This window comes from Acipenser ruthenus, chromosome 8 (genome assembly GCF_902713425.1).
Source record: "Acipenser ruthenus chromosome 8, fAciRut3.2 maternal haplotype, whole genome shotgun sequence".
In the NCBI taxonomy this organism is placed as follows: Eukaryota; Metazoa; Chordata; class Actinopteri; order Acipenseriformes; family Acipenseridae; genus Acipenser; species Acipenser ruthenus.
The window spans coordinates 47246854-47258824 of NC_081196.1; the positions used below are offsets into that span (position 1 = coordinate 47246854).

General features: G+C 36.0%; 1 protein-coding gene across 1 annotated transcript; it reads left to right on the forward strand.

The window, feature by feature from the left end:
• The first annotated feature begins 770 nt into the window (after positions 1 to 770).
• On the forward strand, positions 771 to 7216 carry LOC117407374 (cell surface glycoprotein CD200 receptor 1-like). Its single transcript, XM_034012352.2, has 5 exons — positions 771 to 854; positions 4800 to 5135; positions 5993 to 6116; positions 6561 to 6591; positions 6871 to 7216. The coding sequence occupies exons 1-5, from the start codon at positions 782 to 784 to the stop codon at positions 6988 to 6990; spliced, it is 684 nt and encodes a 227-aa protein (XP_033868243.2). The 5' UTR covers positions 771 to 781; the 3' UTR covers positions 6991 to 7216.
• The last annotated feature ends 4755 nt before the right edge of the window (positions 7217 to 11971 follow it).

Here is an 11971-nt window from a genome sequence, read left to right on the forward strand (position 1 = left end):
TGCGAATCTATTACAATATATATATATATATATATATATATATATATATATATATGACAACTCCTTTACTAACAGGTGTGGGAGTCCAGACTCACAGAATAACAGATTCACCAGCCCCCGGATTAAGTGAGCAAGATTAAGAATTTTGCTTCAGCTAATTCTTTCATGCATGGGGGTACAGAAGTGATGATCTACCCAGAAGAGCAGTTATGGTGGGAGCAACCCAGAGTAGACCTGTTCACAGACCCTGCTCATGACTAAGGAGCCTGTATACCTATACACCATTGTAATCCAGGAAGTAAGTGAGTTAGTCATATGAATTTCATATCAGCAAAATATATTATCCATGTAATCTATATGTGTTAAACTGTGGGGGAAATCGGACATTGTGTTTATATATATATATATATATATATATATATATATATATATATATAATATATATATATATATATAGGGAAGTTGGCTCTTATATTGAAAAGGGCTCAAATTAAGCACAATATACTGTTCTACATCGTGGATTTGTATCTTCATTGTTGATTTGTTTCTGATAAATAGATGAAAGTACTTTTCTAGTTTTTTTTCTTCAAATTGCATTACTGTACTTATTTATAGTGTGCCCTTAATATGGCTGTATGCAGCATTGATGCAATTGAGTATCTAAGATTGGTGGGTGATAAAGTAGACGTCAGTATTAAGGCGTTGGTCTTCACATAGCTAAGACGTCCCTGTCAATTTGAAAAGCACTTGCACAATTATACCATACCTGACAAAGAGCAACATGGACTCAAAGACATGGCTCACACCAGCTTTGGAAATTCTAATCTTCTGGACTTTCTTACTACTCTCTAAAGGTAAAACCTCAATATAATTTATTTTTTATTTACCATTTTGAATTAGTATTGCATTAATAATAAAGCAAAATAATGTTGTCATTCACCTTTACATTTATTTTACCATTTTACTTAATTTTTAAATCAAACAAAAAAGTATTTATTGCAGTTTGTGGTAAAAAAAAGTATGTAACCTGGCACAATTTCACTATACTGTTAACTTTGTTATGTCAGTTATTAATATTTTAAACATTGGTGTTTGTTTTTTGTCTTAATTATGGTAATGTATTCAGGAAACACTTTACTGTATAAATCATACATATAAAATATGGGGCTATTCTTAGAATGCAGGTACATTAACAGGTAAATGAACAACACTGCAGTTCCATTGTAATTATGCTATAGTAACAGTATTCAATGGACTGACTAGACGGAAAGTTGCATTCTGTGGTTAGTGTTTTGTACCTATAACTACATTTTCAACTCATGTAATGAAGCAGTTCAATAATGTGCTACTATCCTTCTAGTGATAGATTTTGTGCCAATATAGAGTAGTGAATACTACTGTATTGTGACAGTATGACTCCAGTGTAGTTATCTACCTGCGTTTACAGATGTTTCAGATTTAGTAAACAGTTTAAGAAAATATAAGGTCTGAATAAATAAAAATATGAAATGTCTTAATGTTTATCTTTGTTATTAATCATTATTTATACATATTCATACAGGTATCAACGTCACACTAGCAATGAGCCAATATTATCTGCAACCTTAATTGTCCTTAAGATTTTACTCTTGAGTGACCCATTACCTTTGAAATACCATACTTTTGTGTACCATACAACGTTCACAACTACAGAAATAAATAGCTAGTTTGGTCCCAAAATATATTTTTATAATATTTTTAAAAATAATAATACCACAGAGTATTCTCTCTACAGGTATACTTGATGAAACATTATGTATTACATCTGTTTCTACTCTGAATATGAGCTCAGCCGATTCAGCAGTAAATACATTTTGATGTATTTGTTATTTTATGTATGTGTTTATGTATTTCTCTGTCAAATGCAGAATAGTTGACTTTATTTTTTGTATTTAAAATCTTTTTTGGTGTTGATTTAAGACTTTGGAAAATATGAATTATAGAATGTTCTCCACGTTCTCAATAAATTAGTCCCTTTGTTGCGAACGTACATTAAGGACGAGCACCTTGTAGCTCTCTTAATTGGGTATTTATCATAGAATATGAGATAGTTAAAGATTTTTTTTTAAATCTGATTTTATGCATAAATCAAGTTTGATGTTTATGAAACCAACCCAGACTGTTAGAAAAAGCGGAAAAAATATATCACACTATAACAGTAACAATACATTGTTAAACAGGTAAAGAGCCAATCTATTTTTGTATGTATTATGGAAAGGTCATGTGAAGCTGTACATGTTTGTGAGTTCATGTTGAACACAGTGTGGTAGAGTAAGTGAATTGTTGTTAAAGCATATATTCCACTGAAACAGCTCAAGGTTTAATTAACTAACTATTTATTTTAGGGGCATTTGCAATATGGTCAGAACTAAAGGTATTTTTCTTTACATTACATGTCGTACAAACACAGTGCTAAACAATATAACCCACATACTGTAGTGTTCTAATAATAGCAAATAACACAGGAGTAGATACATAATGATAAAAAGAAAATAGCAGCCTCCTGGAATACAAAACACACAATGAATAATCATGCAAAAATACAATGCATACATTCACTGATCCTGAAAAAAAAAAACCCAAAAAACATGCATTTCATTCTCAGGGTGCTTCTGAGCAAAGTGACTCGATAAACTAATTTCGATTTGTTTGTTTAAATATTTTGAGTTAATAAAAGTGTGCATTCAACTGCAGTATCCTGCCTGTGTCTGCTTTCCCATGTTGCCACCATATGTGATTGTGTGGCATCATGGTCAACGCTAGTCAGCAACAGGAGAGCAGACACAGAGGCAGGATACTGCAGTTTAGTGCAAATGCACACTTTTATTAACTCAAAAACAAAAGATTTAAACAAACAAATCAAAATACAAATCAAAAGACCAACACCCAAGCAGAGCTATCACAGTGTTGAGCAGGGAGCACAACCTGCTGCTCCCATTCCATTCCTTAAACTAGCCTGCTAACCAAGGATCTGGAACTTCTTTTATACAGGTGGGCATCCCCAAACTGGCAATCAATTAACCAATTTGGGAATGGCCACAGATTTTAACCCCATCCCTGCCAAACTACAAGAGAGCTGATTTACATGCAGGGGCATGCGGCCTGCCACAGGGACTACAACCTTAAGTTTATTAACAGGCTATACACATACAAACTGCTTCTAAGGAAAAAAGCCAAGGGAGTTAGTTAAGGACCATTTCATTGTCGTAATACCATTATAACATGCATTCATCTCATATCACTGTCATCAACGTTAGCCCTTCTGTGAAAGGGTGGTGGGCAATTCACTGACACACACGGGAGACAGAAGGTTTACTTTAAAACACCACGCTGGTGCCCAGTTTTATTATTATACATATATTCTTTTAGCCCACAGAGGGCGCTGTTGTCCATGGCCTGAATACTGGCAACAGTAAACAGGACCACAGAAATACCAATACTGGTAAACAGTTAAATGCTAATGCACTCACAGGTGCTCTGAAATAATAAATAACAAAAGGCGAAAGAAAAGGGAAAATAAAACACAGTAATAAAAATACTAAATAAAGGTGCTGCTTACGCAGTGCCCTCACTGCCGCTAAAACGGTCAGCTCGGGTCTCCGTCCTATGCTGTCATGCACTACACACTGGGGTGGCCAAGGTTCCCCTTCTACTTATACACGTCTCCTCGGATACGTAACAATTTATTTTCTATATTATTTTCTTTTTCTAGGCTGGCTGTCTTCTTCAGCCGTGCTTGCCTATTTTGGTCGCTCGCCCCAACCACTGGCCTTCTCAGCCGGCGCCTCTGTGTATTTTCAATCACAGCTACCCGAATGCATAACCAAGCACAGTACTTATGGGCCGAGCAATCCCCCAAGGCCCGCCTCTCAGCCACTCAGAGAGAGGGAAAGCCAACACACCCTCTTCGCCACCTCTCTGTGCCATTGCCATGACTGACAGGCGGATTTTATGAGGTTGCTCCCCTCTTGCAGAACCACACATGCGCCAGACAGTCAGCACAGACTGACTGTCAGACTTATGTTAAGTATTACTCAAACTGAAATGGTATGTTTGGTTTAACGATGTAACTGCCTGTCACACTCTACATGGGGAACACAATAGCTGCATTGATTTAGCATCAAATCTTCAGCAAACTTCTAAAGTTGTATGGTATGATATGCTAGCCACCTATAGAAGTTTCAGATTGCACGATTACATGATTTGAGGACCCCTCTGCACTGTATGTGCCTGCACTGGTTATTTTTACTGAAGCAGTCTTGATTTCTGCACAAAGCACAGTCTACAGTTCACTTCATACACGTGGGTGTGTTCGGGTGTAGGTGAGCTTGACATTTGTCAATTACATATATATTTTTTCAATAATTTAGATTGTAAATAGTCCTTTGATGCTTTTCACTTATTGTCATGGTAACTGGGTCATGCAGGTGAGCCAATTACCATTTAAACAGCTGCACAGTACCTGTTTATGGTCTCATTTGTTCTTTGAGGTGAGTGTTGGTTTAATACAGTCAGTATTTACTTTATATACTGTATAGTTGGCATGATGTGGAAAAATTGCATCTACTCTGTTTGTAAGACATGGTTCATGAACAGTATAGAGAGCTAGATTATAATAAGTACATCATATACAAAAGGCTTCCTGTCTTTCAAGATATTTAGGCTTGGGTGTATTCATGAGATTGTGGATTATTTTAAATTAAAATCCATTGTTTTGCTGAAACTTAATTTTGGAAATCAGTTGTTTTTATTTCATTCAGATCACAGCAGCAGAGCAGCGGTATTGACCAGCTACATTGGTCATAATACATCTGTGGGCAAACAGGTCACTCTACAGTGTAACTCTACACATCTTCAGAAAATAAAACAAATAACTTGGCGGAAAGATGTTTTTCGAAACAGTACACCACTTGTAAACTGCCGCTCAAGCTGCAGTTACGGAGCCAACGTGACAGAAAGAATAAGAGCGGACCCTGCAGATCCAGCGAAGCTTCAGATTAGCGATGTGCAGCTCTCCGATGAGGGGGACTATACTTGTGAAGTAATATCATCTCAGGGCAACTTCAAAACAATATGGCATCTTGATGTAGAACAAGGTATAATCCCACCATCTAAAAATGCATTTAAATTGAATATGACATATGACAGTATACACCACTATTATTAAACCAAGCTATCACTTACAACAGACTCTCACTACAGTTTTGTATTTGTATTTTAATATATATTTTGTTGATCCTGTTGTGGGTAGCATCTTATGAAAATAGTTAGTGCTGCATCCCTGTCATTTTTGGCAAATGTTGAGACTTACTTTGAGGCCTCTTCAATGTCCCAGATTTCCATTAGATTAATGGATTCTTTAAAATGAATATTATTCAGCATTGGTGTTGGGGAGTGATGTATTACTGTAATCTGATTACATTTTTCTGTAACATTAATGTTTCATTTTTCAGACAGATAACGAAATGTGATAATGCCTGACATTTTATGTGACAAAATGATGCATTTACTTTTAGTTATGAGTTAAAAAAGGACTATGAATAACGCATAACATAACAAATTGCAAAGCGCTTCAACATTGCAAGTCAAACCTTACATGACACATGAATGCACTTCTCATATCATCTTGCTAGAACGTGTGGGTTTGATAGCTAGATCTTCAAAGAATATTTCAAGCTGCAGCCTGACCAAACTGAAATACATACGCCTGTAAAATGTAACCTGTGCCTGAGGAGTGGCTGTTTGTAACTGTAACAAGTTACAACTTTGTTCAAGTACCGGTAACTTAAGTAACATTCCTGGTGCTATTAACACTGAAAAATACACACCAAAGCTGCAACATTTTTATAACAGTATCCATTGGTTAGGCCAATATGTTAATATCCAATATGATCTCTAAGTTTAAAAAAAATGTGTTTTGAAATACACACTTGCTTTTTTTTTTACGTTGCAGAAAACAATGGCCTGGCAATGGATAGTGCACATCAACATCATATTGTTCTGTATACATCCCTGGCTGCAATAGCAATGTTTTCTGTATCTTTGGTCATCTTCTGTACAAGGAAACAAATGTGTGTGTGAGTACTGTTTTAAAATATCTAAGGACCAATTTGCGATGCATCTTAACACCATGTAAATGCCTCTGGCATTCATAGTGTTTTAAGATGTTATTCTGCTATGTGTACAGTACATTAACTTTGTTACAGTTTCTTTGTCTTTACTGCTCTAATAATACAAACAAAAGCAGTTGTCGGGCCAGATGCCAAGAAATGTATGCTATATAAATACCTCCCCCATCTGGGTCCAAGTTCAGTTCGAAATGTTAACCACATATACAAATACACTGTGTATTAATGCTTAAGTTGTGGTTAACACTGTAGTTCGACCATTGTTTGCCAGAACAGCCAATAGTGATTCAGTGTACATGGACTATGGTCTTTAGCCTATGTAATATAAATAACCATTCCTTATTCACATCAAATGTTAGTATTTTATGTGTTATTTTTTTTCTTTTTCTTTAGATCATATCCAAGTGATGAAAGGCATAAGGAGGTATACATTAAACTTCAGTCCATTATCTTAAAATGTTCAATATTACAGTACCTTAGCTTACTTTACAATGACTTACTCCATAGTCATAGGCCAGTGTTTTTTAACCTCATGTCTAAGGTTCTTAGGTCATGAATAATATTAAAAACATTACCATATCTACAGTGTAATGTACACATATATGTGTAGATATAAACAATAGAAGAGCGATGTCAGTGTTAGTGAACCGCAGCAATAACAAGATAAGTTCACTGTTTTTTTTTTCTATTACTTCTTTTCCAGAACGACTGCAGCAGTAACACAAGACAAGAGACCAGCAGTTTTATTGAAAGAACCAACTCTTTATATGAAGGAATAATACCGGCTAAAGAATGTCACATCTCAGGTGCTTCAAATGCATGAAGTGAAGAACAGTTATTGGGAAAACTCTCTTGTTTCTGCACAGGCAGCTAAGATCTTCAACCTGGTGAGAATGGGATTCGAAGCATACAGTACTTGCATGACTCACACAGCAGTGTTTTTACAAAGTAACTGCAGACCCCAGAGTCAATTTCCTGAAGTCAAGTCTCTATACAATATAGAATATTAGTTGTGTTTTTTTATTGAAGTTGTTACTTTTATCACAAGGTTTCCCCTTTTTGTTGTTTTCATTTCTACTTTGTATGCCTTTGGTTTATTAAAATGTAATGCTTTCTTTTAAAATAATGTGGACTACTGTGTATCAAAGTATAAACCTGTGGTGTTACACTGTCTATGCTAGAGACAAGTCTAACAGCACAAACATCTGAAAGAGCCCTTCAGACTCTCTTAATAGTGGGAGCCACTAATTAGCTGTGCATCCACCCCCATGGAAATAAAGCTTTTTCCACCTGGGTGCAAGGTGAAAAGGAAATAAGGATGTTTATTCTTAAAAACAAATGATCAGCTGATGTTTGTTCAGCTGTGGGCAGTATGACATCCGTCTCGTTTGATGTTTTCAAGTTTGTTTCCACTTGATGTATCTCATTAGAATTGCAGGAAATGGACAGCATTCATGCAGAAAGCAAAGACCAAATAGTAGGAATGCAGAAAAGTCTTTGGCGTCTGTTCAATGGATGAAAATGGTGGCAGATTTCATTTTAGCTATCGTTTAAATCATTAATAGAAGGAAAGTTTGAGAAAACCAACATCCCTAACAGTGCGTGTGGGTCTCTTATGTGTATGTGTGGCTTTAAAAGTAAGTAAAACAACAAAATTGGTTCTAATTTGTTATTGAAATGGTGGCTAAATTTAGATCTGCCTCTTTGTGCAGCTGTGTGCTGTGAGCTGATCCATTAATTAGGAATCCCAATTTGTAAAACATGTATTTGCAACAGTACAGTCAACAGCGATTGGACATGTTGTATAAAGAAAAACTAACAGAAAAGTAAAATAAGAATATTTGAGAGTCAAGAAAACGTCCCACTCATTCAAAACACAATATACACAAATATACACATTTACTGCAGATGTCACCATTGTTTAATATTTTGCTGTTGTTCTAAAAAGTTTATTGCTTTTATTTACATAAGTACATGTGTAATATGTATAATATTTAATAGCTCCAATGCTATACATTAAAAAAGCAACAACTATAAGACGTGTGGACATAAAATGTATGAGGTAAGTGATTGTATTACCGTTTTCAACCACTAGATGCCCTCATATACCAGTAGTAGTCTATTTTAGGATAATGAAACTTGCAAGAAAAAGCAAAAGCCATCTTGAAGAGCTTTTGTGGTAAGTTAATTAATTATTTTCAGATCTAACTTTTCTACTGTAAATAGATCTGCAACACTATGCAGTACATTACAGACTGCAACAGTAAGGGGTTAGAATCTTGTATTATTATTTTATTATTATTATTATAATTATTTTATTTCTTAGCCAACGCCCTTATTCAGGGCGACTTAAAATTGTTACAAGATATCACATTATTTTTACATACACCTTGATTTCAGGATACCTGTGATCTAAACACCTTGCAAAGATTATCTGCTCACATCTTACAGTATGTAGGATGTCATCAGATAATCCCTCCAAATTTAAGAGCCATATATGAAAATGGCCAACAGAAATAGTTTAGATTTAGAAGAGAAAGTAACCCTTTAATTAGGAGTGTTGCAGCATTGATCTGATTCAGAGCCATTTCCTCTCCAAATTAAATTGGATATCATACTGTGGACCTAATCCTCTCTATTATGTAATAATAATATAGGTATTTACTTTGTCAATTGGATATCATAGTAGACCTCATCCACTCTTATGTAATACTACAGGTATTTACTTTCTAAATTACAATTGTTACTTTTGACATTTCAGGCTTCTGTTTGCAGACTAATAATATGTGACCAATGATAACTGCTACTGATAAAGTGTGTAGGATGAAATGTCTAACGGTTTTCAGTATAATACTGTGCTCTCACTGTATCAAGCAAACAGTTTTAGTGTGACTTCGAGTCAAATCAAAAGCCATATCTTCCCAACAGAATCCTCTAATGTGTTATGCAATGAACACCGAACAAGCAAATGAAGTGCTTTTGTTCACAATGCAAATGACTGTGTAAGTGTGTGTTTCAATGTATGTTGGGGGTTTTGGCCTGTTAGCCTTCTGCTTGCACATTTCACCACTTCCTGTGTATACTCTCTTGCTAGCAAACTGTAAACTAGCCATTTAGTCTTTCACTCCGTTTGCATGTTTCTCAAAATGTATACATGATTAAGGTTAAATACAGAGAACAATGTACTGGACGGTAATGTATTTCTGTATCTATCAAAATAATGAGGAAAAATGAATGCCTGTAAGATGTATACAGCTGACTTTATTTACATTATTTATAACAAAAGGTGTTCAGATCTATATGTTACTGATGCACAGTTTATCCAAAACTTGATGAAAAGCTTTCTTATTTCAGAGACTGCAGACCTCTCCTACAAACACATCTGAGTGATCTAAGACACCATTTTTTTACAATAATTTAGCATATGTTCTCAATCGGTTTGCTTTATGGACCTCCTTATAGAGGTGAGAAAACCACATCCTCTCAGCATTATCTTTAAAGCTTGTTTGTGACCTCCCCCAACAATATATTTGTACCACTCAATCTTTGCAGTGTTTATAATACAGAAACAATTATAATATGCAGAGGACGTGCTCTTATAAAAGGTTTACCAGGGTAAATTTGCACGATAATATATATATATATAGTGCGACCAAGATGGCCGTACCTTTGGGTACGTGCCCCTTTAAAACCGAGACCCAGAGATAAAAACTTTGATTTTAAGCTTTTCTGCACACTTTTATTCACAATACAAAACAAACAAACAAAAAAAAAACCTCGCTCTCATTGAGCACTCACTACACACATGCAGGTCCCTGTCTAACATGCAGGACAGCTAAGCTGTTTACCTGACATATAACACCAAAACAAAACACTTTAATACAGATCTTTATAAAACCAAACGTAGCTTTTTAAACAGACCTTTACCACTTCCCGTTGGCTCTTCACTCAACAGCTGCAACCTAGAGCAGACTGACTGCTTCCCTTTTATACCCTGCACCTGGCTCTAATTTTCAATAATTGCCAGGTGCAGGTGATACTAATTAAACAAAACAATAAACAATTAAATTAAACAAAAGCAATTACCTTGGAGGGAGGCTTAAAACAAAACATTTTTATATTGCAGGCCCCCTGTCCTGCTATATCCGTTACAATATATATATATGTGTGTGTGTGTGTGTGTGTGTGTGTGTGTGTGTGTGTGTGTGTTACAAGCACATTGTAAAGTCAGGCATTTCGCAAAATTCCTAAAACTTTCAGGCATTTTAACTTAATTAAAATAATGCTAACAGAAAGAAAAGTTAGGGTTAGTGTTGGGGTAACTTTTACATTTTAGGATAGTCAATAGTGTTAAGTAATACCTCGTTTCCATGGACAGCCAACTCGAGTCGACTGGAGTGCATTTGAATTGGTCTGAATTCTCCCAGCACTCGAGTTGATGGACAACTGATGGACAACTCGAGTTGGTGAAAAAGGAGGCGTTTCCATGATTTTCCAAGTTGCCCGAGTTATCACGTGAGTTGGGCAGGAAATACTTGCAAGTTAAAGGTCATGCATTCGCTGCAGATGGTATTACAGTCAAATTGTCAATGATTTAAAAGATACATCCATCTAGATATTCTTTCGCATTTGTTTCACCCATTACATATACCTCTGGCAGACTGGTATGCAGAACAGGTTAAAGAAGCGCTGGACAAGGGAAAGAATGTGTCAGATATCAAATTGGATCTGAGAATGGCAGTGATGAAGCCAGTTTGCTTGAATACATAAAAAGTAGACCGGACATTTCCATCAAAGGATTAAAATCTGGAATTGATCAGATGCGATCAGAAACCCAGAGGCACTGTAAACTGTGTCTGCTACTGTAGTAGAACTGATCGTTTTTATGTTAAGCATTTTTCGTGTTATCATTATTATTTTAATAATGGTTGATTAATGTTTCATTAAGTAAACATTTACTTGAATCTTTTTGGAATTAAATGTCTAAATGCAAAACTGCATTGCATTTTTCTTTGTGACCGTGCTAAGTGAAAATCAGCAATTCAAAACCATCAATCCCCCAAGGTAGCAAATCTGCCGAATTTAATCCCAGCCAAAATGTCCTGTTGTACAGTATGCTCCCGTCCCCTACAACATTTTTGATTGACATTTAGTGATGTAATTTCCTACCAGCCCAAATTCAGACTTTAGAATTCAGGCCAGCCCGAGGAGTGAAATTGGACCAGAGAATTCAGGCTCCTGTCCGAATTGGGCATCAACTCGAGTAATGGATCACATTCCCAGGTTATGTGGTTCATGGAAACATGGTATTAGTGTTTAGTTGATATGCCCTTGTGACAGAGACAAAATGATTCTTGGTGATAAATCTCCCTCCCAACCTGTGAAGGTGCTCTGTAACAGAGTGCCCTGGACTGGATGGCCCGACAATTCATTCCCAGGTTAGGTGGAAGTCGGCCAACTAGAAAGGGGGTGGAGCTACGGTACACCAAGTCATCAACCCGGAAGGGAAGCGATGTGATAACCACGGATTGGAGGAGAAACAGTTGCAATCACTAACCAAGGGGGAGTGACTGACGGTATATAAGGGGACGTAGCGTACTTTGGTAAAAAGCACGTGCTAGAATGGTTCTCACTCTTGATGTAAATACAACTGGATATGTTTCATAACTGAAAATAAAATCACAGTCATGCATATGATGCTTCTGAACATGTGTGCATAATGATTTTTTAGTCATAATTATTATTTATTATTATTTATTTATTAGCAGACGCCCTTACCCAGGGCGACTTACGGTTGTATACAA